At 36.2% G+C, this 21,789-nt stretch overlaps 1 protein-coding gene across 1 annotated transcript in view; it reads left to right on the plus strand.

Moving 5' to 3' along the window:
• Positions 1 to 20,966, plus strand: part of LOC129258044 (calcium-activated chloride channel regulator 1-like) — a 48,003-nt gene extending 27,037 nt beyond the window's left edge. Inside the window, exons 4-13 of the mRNA XM_064096085.1 lie at positions 1,902 to 2,191; positions 2,680 to 2,919; positions 4,222 to 4,446; positions 7,857 to 7,998; positions 11,180 to 11,343; positions 12,071 to 12,301; positions 12,765 to 12,893; positions 14,151 to 14,298; positions 16,200 to 16,361; positions 20,495 to 20,966. Of these exons, the coding sequence (XP_063952155.1) occupies positions 1,902 to 2,191; positions 2,680 to 2,919; positions 4,222 to 4,446; positions 7,857 to 7,998; positions 11,180 to 11,343; positions 12,071 to 12,301; positions 12,765 to 12,893; positions 14,151 to 14,298; positions 16,200 to 16,361; positions 20,495 to 20,766 (2,003 nt within the window). The 3' untranslated portion in view covers positions 20,767 to 20,966. The remainder of the gene's footprint in view (positions 1 to 1,901; positions 2,192 to 2,679; positions 2,920 to 4,221; positions 4,447 to 7,856; positions 7,999 to 11,179; positions 11,344 to 12,070; positions 12,302 to 12,764; positions 12,894 to 14,150; positions 14,299 to 16,199; positions 16,362 to 20,494) is intronic.
• The last annotated feature ends 823 nt before the right edge of the window (positions 20,967 to 21,789 follow it).

Raw genomic sequence — 21,789 nt, forward strand, 5'->3', positions numbered from 1 at the left:
TCTTCCCTTTTTCCCCCTTTTTTTTCTCCGCCAATGGGGGGGGGGGGGGGGCCGGCCCCCCCGGCCCCCCCTGGATCCGCCTATGCGTACGTACGTGATAAATACTACGTACGTACGTAATAATATTATACGTACGTACGTAATAATATTACTGCGTATAGTGAGTGATTGTATTACCGACAGGCCTTGTATTACCGAACGCGCGCATCATACACGTCAGAAAATAATTTCATACGCTCAAAACTTTGCAACATTCTTCCAAAGAGAAAATGAATAGAAAGATGATGAAAATCGGTGATTTTGTTGTTTTCTCAATTTTCCCATAGAAAACACACGTTTGGTAATACGATACCTTTTTCAAGTGACCAGAAGAGGGATTCGATTGGAAGCTAATATCGTAAAACAGAAAAACGATTTCGGCAAAATTTTTACATATTTATATTATGTAGGTAATTGTGTATTTATGGTGAAAGTTTGATGTATTTGATGAGAATTATGTGTTTGATATGATTGAATTCATGAAAAGTGTTCGGTAATACGATCCACTACCATACTTATTTAGTTTATAATAATACTACGTACGTACGTATAATATATATATTTTTTTCACGATTGTCAAAAATGTCCGGTTTGGGGTGTCGTATATTTTCAAGAGTTTCGGCGGGGCATGAGCGGCGCTGCCACGCCGCGTCGGTACCGACCAGGTTGCCGCACATGCAAACTATACTACTACTACTACTACTACTACTACTACTACTACTACTACTACTACTACTACTACTACTACTACTACTACTACTACTACACTACTACTACTACTAGTAGCTTGCGATGGAAAGCCAGTTTTAAGGTAATTTGCTTCATCATACTGCTATGCAAATTTGTATTAAATGCAAGTTTATTCGGAACAGAAAACACGCCATTTCTGTTAATTCAATTGTGCTATATGACTTTGTGGAATTGCTGGGGGTGGGGGTGGCGGTTCTAGAATTATTAACTTCATTAATCATGCAATTTTATTCGAAATCAAGAAAAACTGCAAGCTCTCTTTGACTTCTTCTAATAATCAGTGGCGTGAATGAGCTAAAAAAAATTGAGGGGGCCATATAGTGTATCGAGCAAAACGTATTACAAGTTGTGAGCGAACGAAACGAGCGAGCAAAATATTGACATTTTTATTTTAAAAAATCTAATTTTGTATCAGATTTTATTGTTGGGTCGAACCATTTAAAAATGGTATAAGTTCAACATTTAGAAAGGTTGTCATTCCTCACTGACCTTTTAAATGTTGATTTAACATTTCATTTCAGAGTGTAATCTTTAAGTTATTGACAAAAAATTATTCAAACAAAGGAAATAGATGTGAAGAGTAATAACAGGGAATGACAAAAAAAAAAAACGAAGAGGAAAAGGATTTACAGGTCGTGGAACTAAAACTCCTACCATTCCATTAAGAATATTACGCCATCTAGGCTAGCCGTCATCCCCGTCTATCAAAATTCTTGGTAATCCCTTCACGTAAATGATGTTAATACCGAGGTTAAATTGTCCTACGGATTTGACTGAAGTAGCAAAAAAAAAAATATATATATATATTTATATAGGCCTAAAAAATTCCATATTTCTTCTGAGCAGAAATACATGCTGCAGATAATATTTCGTCTACCGATGTGTATTAAGAGTAACAACTGTGTACAGATCGAGAATTATTACCTTCATCATTTCATAAAAGAAATCATGAGAACCCATACTCTCTTTAAGTTATTTAGGTTACGGGTATAAAGGTGCATTACTATGCGCAATAAACCAAAGACGAAAAAAGAAGGTGTTTAATATCCCATAACACAATCCTTCTATACAGGATGCCAATTTGTCTAATTGTTCATTACCTCCTCTCACAGGCAAGCTATTGACTCATGAATGGGGTCACCTACGATGGGGGCTTTTTGATGAGTATCATACAGAAGGTGATGGCGAAAGTGTCCAGAAGTTCTATGTCAACTCTTTTGGTGATATCGTCGCTACTCGATGTAGTGATCAACTTGAGGGTGAAGCACTTAATATCAACACTTTTGCACCATGTCAGCGTGATTCGTCTACCGGTCTCTACGAAGAAGATTGCTTCTTCTTCCCCAATCTAGAAGGACAAACATCCCCAGCTTCAATAATGTATGCTCAATTCTTGGATTCGGTAAGTTTATAACACGAACAAACTAACCAAAACACACAGAGAAAGCACAAATCCCTCAAAACAGAAATCTCCACCCAGAAAAATAACTGAGTCAATTTGAAAACGGTTGGCTAGTCTTTAAAAAAAAAGGAAAAAAGCATACCCTAATAACGTTTGACCCCGCGATTGACCATTGACCAATCTTTCAAAACTACTCTTAAGAAAAAAATATCTGTGTTTTTGATACCCTTAATGATTGCACTCGCGGCCCGCGTCCAAAACTGAAGAAAAAAAAAATTTAAAAGCGTTTTTTTTTGTTGGCCACGCATGTACAGCAATATACATGACTATAGCCCCCAAGATTTTATCTTTGAATACTGAAACCATTTTTCAATCTTTTTTTTTTATACATGTAATACAGGTCCCAGAAATGCGTGTGTGTATTGGGGAGATTATCTTTCATTCTTGTTAAATTTTACAGCAGAGTGTATTTTCTTAATCTCATCTAGGTGATCGGATACTGCGACAGTAATGACGGACCACATTTCCACAACCGTGAAGCTCAAAATAAACATAACAACTTATGTGACGGGAGAAGCGCTTGGGACGTGATGCTTGAGACAGAAGATTTCTTGGAAGGCAACAACCCTCCAATCGAAGAAGATATTGACACCACACCGACCTTTAGACTTGTACAGGCTCGGGAAAGGCGAGTCGTTCTTGTCCTTGATGTCAGTGGGAGCATGGGGGTAAGTATATATAAAGAAATCAGATACAAATGAATGAAAAAACCCAGTCCAAAAAAAAAAAAAAAAAAAAAAAATACAGAGACACCCATACAAGTGAATGAAAAAAAAACAGTCCACAACCCCAACATGGCATAAAGAAAGCGGATTTCAGTGGTGTTTTTTTTTTAAACTTAACCAACGTTTGGTATTAAAAAAAGGTTTTTGGTCAAAATCTCTACATTTTAGCATACCGAACAGATTTTCAGGGGATGCTGCCCGTGTATACGCAGTACCGTCAGAAAAATCTTGGGGTGCTAAAGCCTCTTGTTGAGGCCCTGGCGGTTGCTACCCGAGCGAAGCGAGGGATTTCCTAATTCGCGAAGCGAATTACGCCTGGCGCGAGCCAGGGCCTCTTGACATCTGAGCTGAATTATATATTCATGAGGAACGTCTTCCTGTCTCGCGGCGCTCTGCTTCGCTCTCTCCCTTGCTTCGCCATGTTCGCTCGGAAAGCAGCCGACATGGCCTCGACAAGAGACTAGGGGTGCTTCAGCTTCTGCACAAAAACCCAATCTCAAAAATGTGAAATTTCAATAACAAACTGAAAAAGTACAATTATTGCTGCACTTTATTCAAAACCCATGTCATTTTCATCAAACTTTGCAAAGTTGTAGAGGAAAGTAGACCTAAGAGGTACAACCATTAAAAAATATGGGTTCATGTGCTCGTTTTTTAACTATCAGCACTTTTATTAAAGCGAATGTGCTTTTTAAAACATAAAAAAACGGACCAAATGCTTTGCATCTATATGTGAGGAAAAATTCCAGACCAATCTACCATTATTTTATTCAAATTCGTGGTCATATTCATCAAACTTTGCGCTCTCGCAGTTGATGCCAACTCCATGGTCCATATACATAAACTGACCTTTCTTGTGATGGGTCAAAGCGGGAAATTTAAAGACGATCCACATAATAAACGACTTTATATTTTCGACACTGAACGGTGCACCGCTGATCGTATTTGTGTTCGGTGTTTTGGAATTGAGTTTTTAATCATGATTCATGTTGCTATTTAGATTTGAAAATCGACATTGAACACACTCTTGGTCACGCATGTGTAGGCCTACAGATTATATTTGAGTGGCCCCTCCCCGGGCTATCTACCTCCATGGTTAAACAGTACACCAACGTTCACCCATCCCACACATCCTTTTTCACGGTATTGTTTTGAAAATAGACAATCTCGATCTCACAATAATTCAGTATCTTGAGTATGTTAAAATAAGTTGCATTCTTGCATTTCACGTTTCCTTTGTTTTAGAACAACGACAGATTGACCAAACTCAACCAAGCAGCAACACAGTATCTGCGCTATACCATCGATGACGGTAGCTTTGTAGGGATAGCACATTTCTCCGACTATTCCCGAACCATTGCGCACTTGAGCGAAATCACAGATACCAGCCGTGAGAGTCTTGTCTTGGGATTGCCGAATATTGCTAATGGTCCGACTTGTATCGGATGTGGAATCTTGGAAGGGATTGAAGTAAGTTAAAGGTCAAGTCCACCTCAGAGAAATGTTGATTTGAATCATTAGAGAAAAATCAGACAAGCATAATGCTGAAAATTTCATCAAAATTGGATGTAAAGTAAGGAAGTTATGACATTTTAAAGTTCGCTTAATTTTCACAAAGTAGTTATACACTGTAAAAAATGAAGTGCTAATTGAGCACTTACAGTGCTATAGTGACTGCACTACGAGTACTGATTTTCTAGTTCAAATTTGAACTAGAAAATCAGCACTCGTAGTGCAGTCGCTATACAAGCACTGTAAGTGCTCAATTAGCACTTCATTTTTTATAGTGTATGCACAAAGAATGGATGATGTCCCTCACTCACTATTTCTTTTGATTTTTTCGTTTGAATTATACAATGTTTCAATTTTTTTATACAGATTTGACAATAAGGAACAAATTGACTGAACCATGGAATGTTAAACAATGGTAATTCCACATGTCCAGCGAGAATTAAAACTTTGTTTCACAGGACAATGAAGAGAAAAAATTAGAATATTTCATATTTCATATAATAAAATACAAAAGAAATAGTGAGTAAGTGATGTCATTAGTTCCCTCATTTGCCGACTGGGATGTGCTTATGACCGTTTTTGTGAAATTGAGCGAAACTTAAATATGTCATAACTTTCTTATTTTACATCCATTTCTGATGAAAATTTCAGTGTTATGCTTGTTAGATTTTTCTCTTTTTATTAAAATCAACTTTTTGTTTGGGTGGACTTGTCCTTTAGATCTGTGTTACCCTATTTTTTTTATTAGTAGTTCTTCCAACAGACAAAGATTTATCATGTTTGATACTATCTCGACATGAATTGTTTTCCTAAACATTGTGAGCTTAAACAATGTAATTGCAAAAGATCTGTCAAAGAATTTCATTCTTTTTCATACTTTCAATTTCGTAATCTGTATCAATATCATAAAATAATAAAATCTTTATAAAGACAACAAGAAACCCTGATGACAACTTGATTTTGGTCCGTTCATTATGGTTAGCATAAATTTATCGTTATAATGAAAATGGCCAAGCAAGATCATCGGCGCAGTTTTTTCACCAGGAACTAATCAGAGTAGGGGAAGGCGGGGTAAGTTGTGACACTTTTTGCTTTTTGCATGTTAGAACTGATATGATTAATGATCTCGAAGAAATAAGTACCTTGCCTTAAAATCTAATTCGTCTGAAATATTGTTCACCTATATATAACTTTCTACCCCCACACTGAAAGTCACTGTCACCTTTGAAAAAAGATATGTCAAATGGCTCAACTTGCCCCATCTGTGGGGTAAGTTGAGCCACCTTCTGGGGTAAGTTGAGCCACAAAAACCATGTACAAAATGTATGGGGGAAGAACCACCATGTCAATTTTTTTTATTTAAAGTCTTTTCACTCGCTTATTCTCTATAAATACAAACATCCTATAAAAGGAAAAGAACAGTCATGTAAATTTGTTCCTTTCTGCCTGCATATCGATGGCTTTTAAGGGTTTGTTTGTTTTTATATACATTACCATAAGAATTACCATGGCTCAACTTTCCTCATGTTGGTTTGCTCAACCTACCCCAGTCCTAATTTAATGCAATAATTTTGCATCCACACATTTCTTATGCATCCATCATGTAAAAAACTACAACAAGAATGAAGATCCATACCTGGACTAACAATGTTGTTTTAATATCTTTACTATATTTATAGGCGTGTGCGTGTAAAAAGCACTTATCTATTTCACACCCATTTTTACTTTTTTGGCTGAAATTTGTATTTTTCCCTCTAAAAAAGTACTTTTTGTTTCAAAGTTGAAAAAATGTGGTGGGGTTAGGGGTTACGCAATGGGTCATCAATGCATGATACCACCACAATGTCCGACTCATTCATTATTGGCCTGGGGGTGGTGGCTCAACTTGCCCCTATGCTCAACTTACCCCGCCTTCCCCTACTCTATAAAAAATGAAGTGGTAACTTACAGTGCTTGTACAGCGCGTCCCACAAAAAACGAAACCGAGATTCATCGATGATTTATCATAACTTAATCACAAATACAATAGACAAATGACCTACCATTGTAAAGCTTAGAATCTCCTCTTTCATCTGAAATTACTTAGATAATTTCTTATTCACGCATGAGTGAGCAAAAACAATTTGAAGAAGTGATACCAAAAAGTCATTTGGCGGGCTGTATCTGGGTTTCAAAAAGAAAACCACATTTCTAAAAAGTTCAATATCTGCTCTTTAATTTTATACCTCAATAAAAGTAAATGGTCAAGAAATAACAAAGTTCTGGTTATTTAAAATAAGGCTTAAATTTCAATAATTTCATAAAATTAAGAGGTTTTACAGGCTAGCGTTCAAACTCACTCGACACTCCCGTTTTGTTGACGATCAGTCATGCATTCAGTCTTTTGTTAACCAAGCGATAGCTTCTGTGGGAAACCGGTGAAAACACGTTTATTTAATGAAATTATGGAAATACAATCGTTGTTTCGAGGTAACATAACTTTTTGACTTCTTCACCATTTTTTGTGATTAAGGTATCAAATAAAAGAGCAAATATTGAACTTTTTAGGAATGTGATTTTCTTTTTGAAATTCAAATACCCCCCGCCAAATGAGTTTTTGGTATCTTTTCTTCAAATTGTTTTTGCTCACTCATGCGTGAAGGAGGAATAATCTAAGTAATATCAGATGAAAGAGGAGATTCTAAGCTTTACATTGGTAGGTCATTTGTCTATTGTATTTTTGATTAAGTTATGATAAATCATCACTTAATCTCGGTTTCGTTTTTTCTGGGACGCACTGTATAGTGACTGCACTACGAGTACTGATTTTCTAGTTCAAATTTGAACTAGAAAATCAGTACTCGTACTGCAGTCACTATACAAGCACTGTAAGTTACCACTTCATTTTTTACAGTGTAGTTATTTTATGTTTGCAATTCCTTGCAAATCTTATGTGACGTAGCCCACATGTACCTGTTATACGATTATTATACTTAAACAACTCATGCTTGTTAAGAATTGTGAAATGTGATGCTTTCCTAATAAAATTATAAAAATATATATAAAAAAAATGCTGAATAGTTATCTCTTTTTACTTGATATCAGAAAAGGACGCATGTCATTGATAGGATAATCAAATAATCTAACTAGTCTAATATCTAAGTCTCTAATATATTTGAATGAAATCAAATAAACGAAAAGGTGAAATTAACCCAAGAAAATATAACGACAACAATATTAAAAACATATTTTTGTCGGGTCTGATGTAAATAGTAAATGTATTATTGTTTTTTTTTCGATCGGAATGACGTCTAATATTTGTAACGTAATATTCAAGGGATCTGTTTATATATGTAAAATATGTTATTCACTGTATTTATTTTGTTTAGATTTTGAAGGGAGTATCAGGAACTGATGATCCAGCCGGTGGTTACATACTCTTAGTAAGTGACGGACAACAAAACCGACAACCATATATCGAAGATGTCTTTGACGAGGTCGATGAAGCTGGGGTCATCATCGATACCATCGGTAATATCATTTGATCGAATTCACATCATTGTGGTGGTGATGCTGGCATCTGTGGTTTGAAGTGACTGACTCAACACTATTTTCAATAATTTGATATTTTTTCAAGTTTCGAATAGTAGCCAGACCACTCAGATTTTTCGCCTCTCATCTTTTTTCTTTATAAATTTCTTTCTTCAAGCCGTTGAGGTTTTTTTTTGGCTTGTGTTTTTTTATGTTGAGAACCCATTGATTACGCATGGGAGTGTCTTACGTCTGACCGAGATTAAGATAGAATGAGGATGAGAATGGGAATTATAATGAAGGGGGGGGGGGGGTGGGAGAGATGATGATGATAATGATGAAAGAAAGGAGGGTGTGTGTTTCCTGTTGAGTGACGGTGTGTGTTATAGAGTGTATGTGTGCCTTTTTTTTCAACTGCTTTGTGTACGTCTATTCTTATCTTTTTCAATCTTATACTGGTCTGACTTAACCCTGTTTGAATCTACCTTAGTTTTTGTCTCACCTGCATAGCAGAGTGAGACTATAGGCGCCGCTTTTCCGACGGCGACGGCGGCGGCGACGGCGACGGCGACGGCGGCGGCGGCGTCAACACCAAATCTTAACCTGAGGTTAAGTTTTTGAAATGACAGCATAACTTAGAAAGTATATGGACCTAGTTCATGAAACTTGGCCATAAGGTTAATCAAGTATTACTGAACATCCTGCCTGAGTTTCATGTCACATGACCAAGGTCAAAGGTCATTTAGGGTCAATGAACTTAGACCATGTTGGGGGAATCAACATCAAAATCTTAACCTAAGGTTAAGTTTTTGAAATGTCATCATAACTTAGAAAATATATGGACCTAGTTCATGAAACTTATACATAAGGTTAATCAAGTATCAATGAACATCCTGCTTGAGTTTCACATCACATGACCAAGGTCAAAGGTCATTTAGGGTCAATGAACTTTGGCCGAATTGGGGGTATCTGTTGAATTACCATCATAACTTTGAAAGTTTATGGATCTGATTCATGAAACTTGGACATAATAGTAATCAAGTATTACTGAACATCCTGTGCAAGTTTCAGGTCACATGATCAAGGTCAAAGGTCATTTAGGGTCAATGAACTTTGGCCAAATTGGGGTATTTGTTGAATTACAGCCATAAATTTGAAAGTGTGTTGGTCTAGTTCATAAAACTTGGACATAATAGTAATCAAGTATCACTGAACATCCTGTGCAAGTTTCAGGTCACATGATCAAGGTCAAAGGTCATGTTAAGGTCAAAGAACTTTGGCCACGTTGGGGGTATTTGTTGAATTGCCATCATATCTCTATAAGTGTATTGGTCTAGTTCATAAAACGTGGAAATAAGAGTAACCAAGTATCACTGAACATCTTGTGCGAGTTATAGTAGTTTTCAAAATCAGCACTGCTGCTATATTGAATCGCGTGATGCAGGTGAGACGGCCAGAGGCATTCCACTTGTTAAATCTATACTTTACTTTATTTTGAGATCTCTATTATCATAACTGGTAATGATTTGTATGTATGTATATATGCAGTGGCGTACCGTGGGTCACGGCATTGGGGGGGGGGGGCACCAGCACAAATTTCGAGTCACTTAGGGAGTGCGCGAAGCGCGCTCAGTTGTCAGGTATACTGACCTAATAGAGATATTTTAAAGACATGCAGTGCCATTAAACGGATATGTATCTCACTGATTAAATGATGCGAGCGCGAAGCGCGAGCTGAAAATTTTTGATATTCAGAGCTAAAAAGGGACATTATAAGCAATTTTTTTGTAAACATGACACATAACTGTCTCGCTAAACGAACAATGCGAGCACGAAGCGCGAGCTAAATTTTTTGTATATATTGACCCTAAACAGGGAAATTTTAAGGACTATATTTTAGAATCCATTAAGAGTATAAATATCTCACCATAGTCATCTAACGCTAGTGCCAAGCGCTTGCTGATTTTGTTAGAATTACATCTAAACACATGAAGCAATTTTTGAAGTCATTGTAATCATGATTACCATACGCATCTCACAAATCAAATGCTGCGAGCGCGAAGCGAGCTGAAAATTTAGGAAATTCAGACCTGAAGAAGGGCATTCTAAGGCTTGTTTGTAGGAATTCACTACGACCCTACGTATTTCACTAAATAAATGATGCGAGCGCGAAGCGCGAGCTGAAAATTTTTGATATTCAGATCAGAAAAATTGACATTTTAGGAGTTCATGAAGAGCAGAAATCCTACCAATCCACTAATGCGAACGTTAGCACGGACAGGAAATGTTTTATATTAAGACCTTAAAATAGGGCAATCACTTTAAGTAGTCATGAAAAAGAAGAATATGTCACTACATAAAACAATAATAACTCGAATTGCGAGGAAATAGTTTTGCTGTATATTGATTTGAAAACGGGAGGTTTTAGTACAACATCATTATATCTCGTTAAACAGTCTATGCGAGCACCAGGAACAATGAAGACACAATGAAGCAAATAATGTTTCATAAAGTTACGAAAAAATGCTTCTTATGTAATATAACATAATACAATATAACATTATTTCTTTCAATAATTTCTTCTTTCCCCACTACGTTTCTCTTCCTTTTTCCCTCTTTTTCTCCTTTTCCCCGTTTTTTTTTTTTTTTTTTGCCAGCCGATTGGGGGGGCACGTGCCCCCCCATGCCCCCCGTAGTTACGCCACTGTATATATGTGTTCAACAGGACATCGTTGAAAAACAGCTTTGCTGAATCGATTGTTCTTTTTTTATCCTGTATAGATATGTTGAATAATAATAATCGTAACAATAACAGTAATAATAATAATAATATCAATAATAGTAATAATAATAATAATAATAACAATAATAATAATAATAATAATAACAATAATAATAATAATATTAATAATAATAATAATAATTATAAGAATAATAAAAAGTCTTGGGTTCGATCTCCACCACACAATGTTAATCAACGCAGAAATTTGCTTTGATAAATTATCATAATGCCTTACTATGACTTTTATCAAATTCGACTTATGAAAAAGCATTCAAATGATTGTTACATTGATATCATGGGTTAGGAAGGGTATACGTCGGAACACTCAATTCATATTAACAGTTAGGTATGAAGATTTGTTCAGATTATTCCATTCTGATTTTCTGGTAAAATATACAGCTTTTAGTGAAGCCGCTGATCCGAACTTGCTGGAATTGTCTGTCCGAACGAATGGACTTGCTTTCTTTTACCCTGACACGGCCACATCTACAGCTCTCAACGATGCATTTACTGCCACTGTCTCGACTAGACCAGGTCTTAGTTCAGAGACATTACCCATTCAGGTGAGCCCAGTCGTGTTCTGATGTAGAACACCTACCCCCCCCCCATCATTCTCTTCATCAAATCACTTTTCTATGTAATTTTGTTGTCTTTATTCACCGTTTTCCATAAAACAAAACATCAAATAATTTACAATACATCAAATTAGGCTTAATATAGGCGGAAATAACATTAACTTTTAAACCGAAAGATTAGAATTAAATCCCAAGTTCTTGACAAGAAAAGTATGCTGTAACTTAATTCCACTGGCAGGGCAAACAGAACTTAGTGTATACAGGTATAATAAATAATACAAAGAGAAAGAGAAAGAAAGGAAAGATAACAGAAGAAATAAAGAAAGAAAGGGAGAGGATAAGAGAGGAGAACAAGTCATCTTGTATCGTGTGAGTAATACATGATATTAATATTGCACACCAAAATGTCATCTTATTTCATCTTTTATACCTCAGAAATAGGTTCGTATAATCATTAAAATAATATTGAACCCAGTTTATTTGGATTGTTTGTATCCTTCTTGTGCATGCTTAGAAATGGATAGATATCTTTTGGATACCATAACAGAATTTGATATGTTTCAAAACTCATTAACCCCCTGCATGCAGAACATAAAGCGTACGTACTGAATGGAGACAATTCGTCTAAAATTATTTACAATATAAGAATGATGCTGACGTTGCTGCTGCTGATGGTGAAAACAATAGTATCGGTTTTTGTTTGATTATATTTTAGTTATATAGTGGAGCCCTGACAATCCCAGCTGATGGCCCAACCGAAGATACTTTTCTGATTGATTCTTCACTGGGAGTGAATACTGTTCTCACTTTCTCCTGGCTTGATGATACTATCGATGTAGTAGTGATAGACCCTGTTGGTATTATCATTGATAGTAATGATACAGTACAGTATAACAGAGATGATACAGCTCAAATCATCGCCGTGGTCATCAATGAAACAGCTAAGGTGAGTCAGTGAACGTGAGCTGATGTGAATCTTGATACAATATGGAGATTTGTTTTAAAGTTTTACTCTTTTTGTTGGATTCAGGATCATGTTTCCCGTTCAGTCAGTCTTCAAAAACATTATTATCCGATACAGGGACAATTTTATAAAGCGCTATTTGGATTATGGTGATCACTATTTTTTTTTCACGTGATAAAAAACGTAATTAACATTAAACACACTAAAGTGAAAACGGGGAAATTGATAAAGTCATACAATTCTTTCTAACTCGTTAAGTCTTTTTTGGAGACTTTTATCTCGGTTTCGTTTAGATTAATTGTAGAGGGAGCACATAAAGAATATGCAAATATCCAATCAATACTGCCTTTTGAAGGTGTATACAGCACGAGTTTATAATGGCAGGAACGGGAATATTGTGTAAAACGATTAGTCGATCAATATATCTTGCTTATTGAAATAATAGGCAGGACTTTGGAGGTTTTCTGTGGACAGTGAATCAGATGATGTCCAGACTGTTCTCGTTACCATCGAATCAAAACCTACGTCACAAACTGATGCACCAATCACAGTTAACGCCATTGTTGGATCACAGGTAATATATTACCATTTCTTTAAAAGGAATATGGGTAATATCAACTCAGATGACGACCATCTCTTTTGAATAGTAAATGTTTTCAAACGAATCTGCAGTTTTAAAACACAAGCCGTATACTCCTTAACTGGATATTTATAATCAGACGGTTAAATCAAGGAGGTTTCAAATGAGATGGAGTAACAGCAAATAAAATCTGTTTGAACAAGGTTAAAAGCCGCCAGCAGAAAGTATGTCAGGCATGCACTTTGCTCAACATCTCTTGCAATTGTGTAGACAAAATGATTCCCGCATGACTCCGCAGCTATAGGTCATACATAAAAGGAAATATGCTTTTTTTGTGATGATAATTACTTTTTCGCCGCATCTTGGTCTGGTTATATGTGTAGTACATAATTCGGAGGCATGCGAAAATAAACTATGCAATATGTCCTGAAATATGAATCAGATTTGCTCGACTGGGCATGTGCGGGCACTCATCTGGCATATACAGTAATGAACAACAATATTCTACAGACCACATTTGAAATTTTCATTCGCCGCAAACGATCGGAAAAGTGTTAAAATCTGGTTTCAGTAAAGGTCAAATTCTTTCTTTTTTCACTAATTACAGATTAATTGATATAATCTGGGCAAATATATCGTCGTAATAGTGCTTGGTTATTGATGTTTTGTCATGCATTCAAATTTCAGTTTGTTTATTAATATGAAAGATGGAAAATTTATACAAATGGATATTCGTAAAATTTTACCCCTCTGCTCTATATTCACTGAAACTGGCGGCTTCGAAGGCGGACATCAAAAGGTCCTTATTGTCGTTCTTTCTTTTGTGCTTCTTTAGAAATGAACAGCTACTTGAATAAATTTGTTGCCTGTTGGAACTCCAGTCATAGAATCTTCTTGGTTAAATCAAATTCTAACCCATTTAACTTATGAGTTGAGAAGACCTGTATTGATTTTTACTGAGGTTGCGGATAGTTTCACTCCCACTGAAGTTGTGGATAACTCCATAATCAAAGTATACTAACGCATTTTATCTGTTAGTTGATAAGACCTGTATTGACCTCTACTGAAGTTTCGGATAACTGCATACTTTCGTTCAATCAACGATCAATCAATGATTTACTTTGGATCATTATTTTTTTTTGTCATTTTATAAAAAAAAAACATTGAGTGTACCGAATTGAAGAAAATGGGGAGTATTAGTGTCATTATTCTTTATCATAAAGTATCTATATCAATTTCTCTTTCAATTAGACGATAGATCACACTGTGACACCAAGTCTTGAGATATTTGCAGAGGTTCGTAAGGGATATCTACCAGTAGTGAATGCTGGTGTTCAAGCCGTTATTGAAAGCCCGGGCTTGGCTACCACTTATCTTCCACTCTTTGATAATGGCGCGGGTAAGTTACAATCGAAGTACTATTTTGATTGCATCAGTTTTCTTGCGATAATCATTCCCCAGAAAAATATCCAGATAGTGATGGACGAAAATGTGATTGAAATAGAGGATTTTAATATAGCGTCTTAATTAATCCCTGTGTAAGAGCAATACATTATTCAAAACCAATTCGTAGAATCTCAAAGAGGGGAAGTGTTTCGTATCATATTAAAATCTCAGTTACCATAAGAAAGGAACAAAAGAAACTCATTTTTTTTTAGAACTATGTGATAACTTATATGAAGAAATAAAAACTTTATATATCCCTTATCTCTGTTAATAAAACTTAACGGTTTTGCAATTTGAATTCTTTATTTTTTTTCTCTTAGAATACATCAAGCAATTGCAAATATTGTTGTTCAAATAAATTCAATTCAATTTCGATTTCAATTTCAATTTATTTGTTCATAAAAATCCATACAAAAACATCACATATACAAAGAATCGAATTCACAAAGTACGAACAGCAACAATTAAAGATAAATTCCAGTTTTGGTAACGATCTAAAAATGACTTTTTACAGAATCTAATATAATGACCACCCAAGTGTCTGTTTGTATGAATAAAAAATATGTGCCAAAGGATTCTGGAAGAAATTGTGTAATTGCTGAGAAATAAGCAAAATAAGCGCGGATTCGGTCACTTCCGTCGGGTCTTTATTTTAGCAATAATAATACACTGTCCCACGTGTGCCTATCTGTGTTGGTGATCTTCAGCGTGAACATTTTTCAGCGTAGATTTCAAGATTTCACAAAGTTCAGTTTATGTAACTGTACCAGATCTGGATCCTCGATGATATACTGACAATTAAGCCTTGTTTTACAGACTTTCTCATTAAATCAGTGTTTACTGCAAATACTGGAATTTCTCTTTAATATGACTAGACATTGGATTGAATGAGAGGGACAGCAAGAAAGGAACAAGCCTTGTGACTAGCTGACTCTATATAACATAATATTATACAAAGACTTCGATAACAACGATAGAAAAAAAAAATCACTAAACTATAACATAAAGGGGGGAGACTATAATGCCTAATTAAAATTTATACAAACAAACTTGATAAATAACTTTTTTAAATAAATTACCTCAATGAAACTGATTGCTTGATATCTACAGAAACAGAATTCCATTTCTTGTATTGTTTCCATGAAAATCACTTTTGAACTTAAAGAATATTTTTATATAATCTGGTAAGAGCTGATTGTTACATAAATACATAAATACAAGAATTTGTAATGCATGGATATCATAAAATTTTAATACATTTAATTTGTCGTCGTTATTTTGGGAGATCATAATCATGGCCGGATTGACTGCTTGGCGCGCACGTCGCCTGCGACCTATAATCTCAAAAATATTATAGATATTTATTTCAGGAAATTGCTTTTAATTATGTTAGGCTTATGCGTAATTAATATAAGGAATCATACTTACTCCAATGAAGATCCAAATGTGCCAATTTTTGGTGCAGGGGCCTAGGAACCCTTTTAATGAGCGAGAAAATTTACGATATCAGATTTCTTAGTTTTTTCGTCATTTTGATTTTCATTGTTATTGAAATTTGGTTGAAAACCAATACTTTTTTATTTTTTTTGCACGTTTCTGAGCAATATTTGGCATGGCATGCTTCTACAAAATTATGTGCATCTTCGAAACCGCGTACCCGGGCCTCGCAAATTTGGTCTCCAAAAATGCGGGAGATTCGTAATTAAAAAAAATTCATAAAACATCGCCGCGCGCTTTTCGTGTTGTGAAAATATCAGTTCGCGAAACGTCGAGGCACCCGGCCTAGTTCGGTTTAATGGAGGCACTTTAACCCTTTTAACACCAGTTGGGAAACTTTTATTTTCATAATTTCAGGAGCTGACATTACCAAGAATGATGGCATCTATTCTGCCTACTTTTTACAGTTTGACAACAATGGAAGATACAGCATTAAGGTACAAGTGAGCAATGAAGACTCGACAGCTTCTATCAGTTCAAGATCGAGAAGGAGTTCGGGCGGTCTTCCATTATCTCCAGGTTAGAACGAGGGATGCAGCACGGTATCACTCTAAATCAATATATATATATATATATATATATATATACAGTGCGTATCAATAAAAAGTTTACACTTTGAAAAAGTCCTGGGAATAAAAAAATATACAACAAGTGGGTAATTTTTTCATATATAATCTTGGGTTTGGGTCTCATCTATCCAATAAAAGTAAAAGTTTTGACAGAATGTTACACTTGAGTGAGCACTGTCCATTTTTGTAAAGCTCGCAGGAATCTGTTTGCGCAGAAATGCTCATTTTTACACTGTGTCAAGTGGAAAGGGCAAAATCAAACTTAACCTGCGAAACATTTCTCATACATTTCCCTTGCACTTTTAGTCAATTGAAATAAAACAGATGCATTCAAGCATTTTGTAACAATTTTTCCACCCAGATCGAAATTTCAACACTTAGTAAAAACAACCTTTACCCTTTCTGTGCCAGCTGGATCTGAGGACATAACTGAATCTGAACAAAAGTTTATATTAGACATCTCCAGCATTTTTTTTTCATTTAAAGTGGGTTTGCATTTCATTTTCCTTTTAATACTTGTTTCTCCACACTTTTTCCAAGCTTGACAATGATTAACAAAATGAAAATCAATCCTAAGCCACTTCATGTAAATCACAACTCAGTGTAAAGCAAATATCGTCACGATTGCCTCGGTGTGTGGGGGAGTGGGGTGGGGCGCAATGCACTCTTCGAAGTGTTTTGGGCAAGAAAACAATTTTAAAAATGTAAAAGATATCTTCAAATCAATTTCACTAGCTAAATTTCATGATTAAGGTCTACTTTTATTCGCATAACTATTACAAAGTTCTGCGCAAATCATTTTTCACTTTTAAAAATTAAGTGGTGCTCACTCAAGCGGAAATATTTTTTGACAGTTATATTTGCTTAAATGGATCTGTACCAATGTTAAAATGCGGAAAAATCTTCAGGATATTGCGAATGTATGATTTTACAGGATTTTTTTCTAAGTGTAAACTTTTTTTTTATACGCACTGTATATATATATATATATATATATATATATAAATGTGTGAAGTTCACACATTTGTATACTGTCTCCCATACGTGTACTGTATTAAAGCAATAGCTTTGATCCAGCTGAGGCATGGCGGCTTGTCATTGTTCAAAACCCACCTTCACCCGACAAAGGAAATTATAATTGGTACAGTGTCGAAAATCTGTCTATCTGACGGTCAATCGGATCGGGGTCGCCCTAGGTGCTGCACCATCCCGAGTTTGCTCAATCTCGAGATTTTAGCCCGATCGGCCCACTTCGCGATTAATCTCGAGATTCAAGAAACCCCGTCTCCACCATCGCAAGAAGAGCGATTCCTGCTCGAGCGAGGCAACAAGCCCGATGTTACGAGCATGCGCACTTTCGGATCTTGGAGTTTCAACGGCCCGCGCTTTTGAATAACTTCCCGCGATATGCAAGCAATGTACTCCTTTCACTAGCACTTTCGCCGAATTCGACCGGTGTTATGCAACAATCCTCTCAGCTCAGCGAGTGAAGAAGTGATGTATTCTTCGTTAAATATGATGGCGGAGTAGGAGGCAACGACAGAGAGAGAGAGAGAGGGAGAGAAGGAGGAAAGAAATGCTATTTGCTCACATTTTGCGAAGGAATAAGACAACACTGCTGTCAGTGTTGTTATTGAATATGACCATCGTCGATGAGCGCCTCCCCCTTCGGTCTGGTCTCTCCCAAAATCCATTCACTGGTGGGACACCATCGTTGCTTATTAGGCAATTGATGAACGCTATTCGCATGTATAAAGTTGACTTTCGCACGTGTTTATGTTTTGACCAAGGCGGAAGTGGAACGCGAATTGCATTATGGACTGACGTCATGAATAAATTACCCCGAGTCCAATCTCGAGTGCGTCTGCACCAACGAATTAGCGGGATAATTCGTAAAATAGCGCGCTATTTTGCAAATAAACCCGAGTTGACTTGGGATTGCAATCTCGAGATTAATCCTACGAACTAGCGCGATAATTGCGTCTCCACCGCCAACTATCTCGAGATTTTTCAGATCGGGATAATTTGCCGGATCAGAAATAGCGCGCTAATTTGAAAACTCGGGATGGTGCAGACGGCCCTTCTGTGGTCTAGTGGTTAAGGCACCGGCGTTCAAAGCTGGGGGCCCGGGTTCGATTCCCGGCAGAGACATTTTTTCGGCATCACCAATTTTTCCAAAGGGTAGATAGCTCTGGGTAACTTTGATTTAAGCTACGCCTACCATTGTTCTCTTCATCCATTTCTTTACAATATATATATATATATATATATATATAAAATAATCACAAAAGGTTTAGTAAATGCCGTAAAAATAAAATCGTAGATTTTAAAAGGAGCATAGCTCTCAAAAATGAAAGGTAAAGTCACACTCTTCGTCAGTGCCCATGATGTGACAAAAAAAAGAGAATTCAAAATCCGTTTCTGAAACAGTCGTGAAAAACACGTCTGTTCATGAGCATACGGATTGTGAAACTCACCTTTCAAAGAAATCAATGCGCTGAAGATGGAGGAAGCGCACTGTAAAAGACGCATCTAAAGACGCGTTACCATGACTGCAAGATGACAATGGCGAATCTCCGGCTCCAAAACAGGAAAATCTGAAAAGGGCCTCACCGCCAACAGTCGAAGTTTAGCAGTAAAAAGTACCTGAGTAAAATAGAAATAGTCTGCTTCGGCATAAGGAATAAAATAATCACAAAAGGTTTAGTAAATGCCGTAAAAATAAAATCGTAGATTTTAAAAGGAGCATAGCTCTCAAAAATGAAAGGTAAAGTCACACTCTTCGTCAGTGCCCATGATGTGACAAAAAAAAGAGAATTCATAATCCGTTTCTGAAACAGTCGTGAAAAACACGTCTGTTCATGAGCATACGGATTGTGAAACTCACCTTTCAAAGAAATCAATGCGCTGAAGATGGAGGAAGCGCACTGTAAAAGACGCATCTAAAGACGCGTTACCATGACTGCAAGATGACAATGGCGAATCTCCGGCTCCAAAACAGGAAAATCTGAAAAGGGCCTCACCGCCAACAGTCGAAGTTTAGCAGTAAAAAGTACCTGAGTAAAATAGAAATAGTCTGCTTCGGCATAAGGAATAAAATAATCACAAAAGGTTTAGTAAATGCCGTAAAAATAAAATCGTAGATTTTAAAAGGAGCATAGCTCTAAAAAATGAAAGGTAAAGTCACACTCTTCGTCAGTGCCCATGATGTGACAAAAAAAAAGAGAATTCAAAATCCGTTTCTGAAACAGTCGTGAAAAACACGTCTGTTCATGAGCATACGGATTGTGAAACTCACCTTTCAAAGAAATCAATGCGCTGAAGATGGAGCAAGCGCACTGTAAAAGACGCATCTAAAGACGCGTTACCATGACTGCAAGATGACAATGGCGAATCTCCGGCTCCAAAACAGGAAAATCTGAAAAGGGCCTCACCGCCAACAGTCGAAGTTTAGCAGTAAAAAGTACCTGAGTAAAATAGAAATAGTCTGCTTCGGCATAAGGAATAAAATAATCACAAAAGGTTTAGTAAATGCCGTAAAAATTGACTATTTCTATATATATATATATATATATATATATATATATATATATATATGTGTGTGTGTGTGTGTGTGTGTGAGGGTGTGGATGTGTGTGTGCGGGTTTGAACGCAGTGTACCAGCAAATTGGATTCAGCCAACCAAAGACGTACCCTTCGAATTTTGTTTTTATCAGTTTGCTTGGATCAAAAATTTTGCCTAAACAGAAAGTTTTACGCAACATGCCACGTGTCGCGACTATAATGAACTACAATATATTGTGATAAAAGTGCGTAGGTCTCGCCACTGCAGCAATAGTTTGACAGAAAATTCAATACTACTGCCGTTGTCACTATAATCGACAAGCATACCGATATATATATATACATACATTATTCTGGCACCAAATTGTATGGCCCTTCGATCACGATCTGGACCAAAACTAAGAATGAAAAAAAGGTTTCAATAAACTTATTAATGATCTCGTTATCTTTTAAGATAAATCTCGTCTTTATTGATCAATAAAAAAAGCGAATGCAAGTCATATTATTATTGTTGCACAGATCGATACACTCCATCTCCAGCAGCATATGAGCCCGCTGAGCCTTTTGTTCGGACTGGATCAGGTGGTGTATTTGAAGTTGAAAATTTTGTTGCTCCAATTGGTGACGAGCTTGCTCCGTCACGAATCAACGATCTTGGTGTCCTTGCTACGAGTTACGATGAATCTAGTGTGACTTTACAGTGGACAGCAGTCGGTGATGATTACGACCAAGGAACAGGTGAATATATATTCATGTATCTTATTCTTATTTCATTTAATTCAGACAATTAATATTGTACACTTTGTACACTAGAGTGGAAAAAATAATCATTAGTTACACCAAAATACCTGTGTTTTGAGAACAGTGTTTGTATTTACATTTCCTGATATTTTTAGATTGATGATTTTTGTTATGATCAAAACGGCAAATTTCAACAAAATATAGTTGAAACATATTTGAAGTCATTCTTATTTCATCTAAAAAAATCTTTAAAAAAAAAACTTAATACCTTCTTGCAATGCTTACATTTCAAAATTTTCTAGAATTTCTCTCTTTCCATCAACGCTCTTTACTATAAACAGGAAAAGTTTGGCCGTGTGTTTCTTTTTTTCATTGTACCTTGTTACTTTAGTAGTTCCATCTTTGAAAAGTTTAAAGCAGTAGCCATTGATATTTCCCATTCTCTGCAATGAAGTATACACTGGGTATTAAAACTGACACCAATTTGGGCCCCTTGGGATCACACTCTGAGGCGTTGAAATTATTCTGAAGAATTTTAATACAACACCAAGCTATGAAAAATCAACAACCAAAGATTCTGTAATAACACATGGGTGTAGAATTAACACCACGAATTTGACACCGTATTAATATGACTGGTGTTGCCCTCTATGTAGGCCTACACCCAATTAAAACTAGTATTTGGCTTGCCTGCATAGCAGAGCGAGACTATAGGCGCCGATTTTCCGACGATTGATGTTGACGACGCCGCGGCGGCGTCGTCAACATGAAATCTTAACCTAAGGTAAAGTTTTTGAAAATGACATCATAACTTAGAAAATATATGGACCTAGTTCATGAAACTTGGACATTAGGCGATAAGGGTAATCATGTATTACCGAACATCTTGCCTCGGTTTCTGGTCACATGACCAAGGTCAAAGGACATTTAGGGTCAATGAACTTTGGTCATATTGGGGGTATTTGTTGTATTTGTTGAATTACCATCATAACTTTGAAAGTTTATGGATCTAGTTCATAAAACTTGGACATAAGAGTAATCAAGTGTCACTAAACATCATGTGTGAGTTTCAA

This window comes from Lytechinus pictus, chromosome 3 (genome assembly GCF_037042905.1).
Source record: "Lytechinus pictus isolate F3 Inbred chromosome 3, Lp3.0, whole genome shotgun sequence".
Taxonomy (NCBI): Eukaryota; Metazoa; Echinodermata; class Echinoidea; order Temnopleuroida; family Toxopneustidae; genus Lytechinus; species Lytechinus pictus.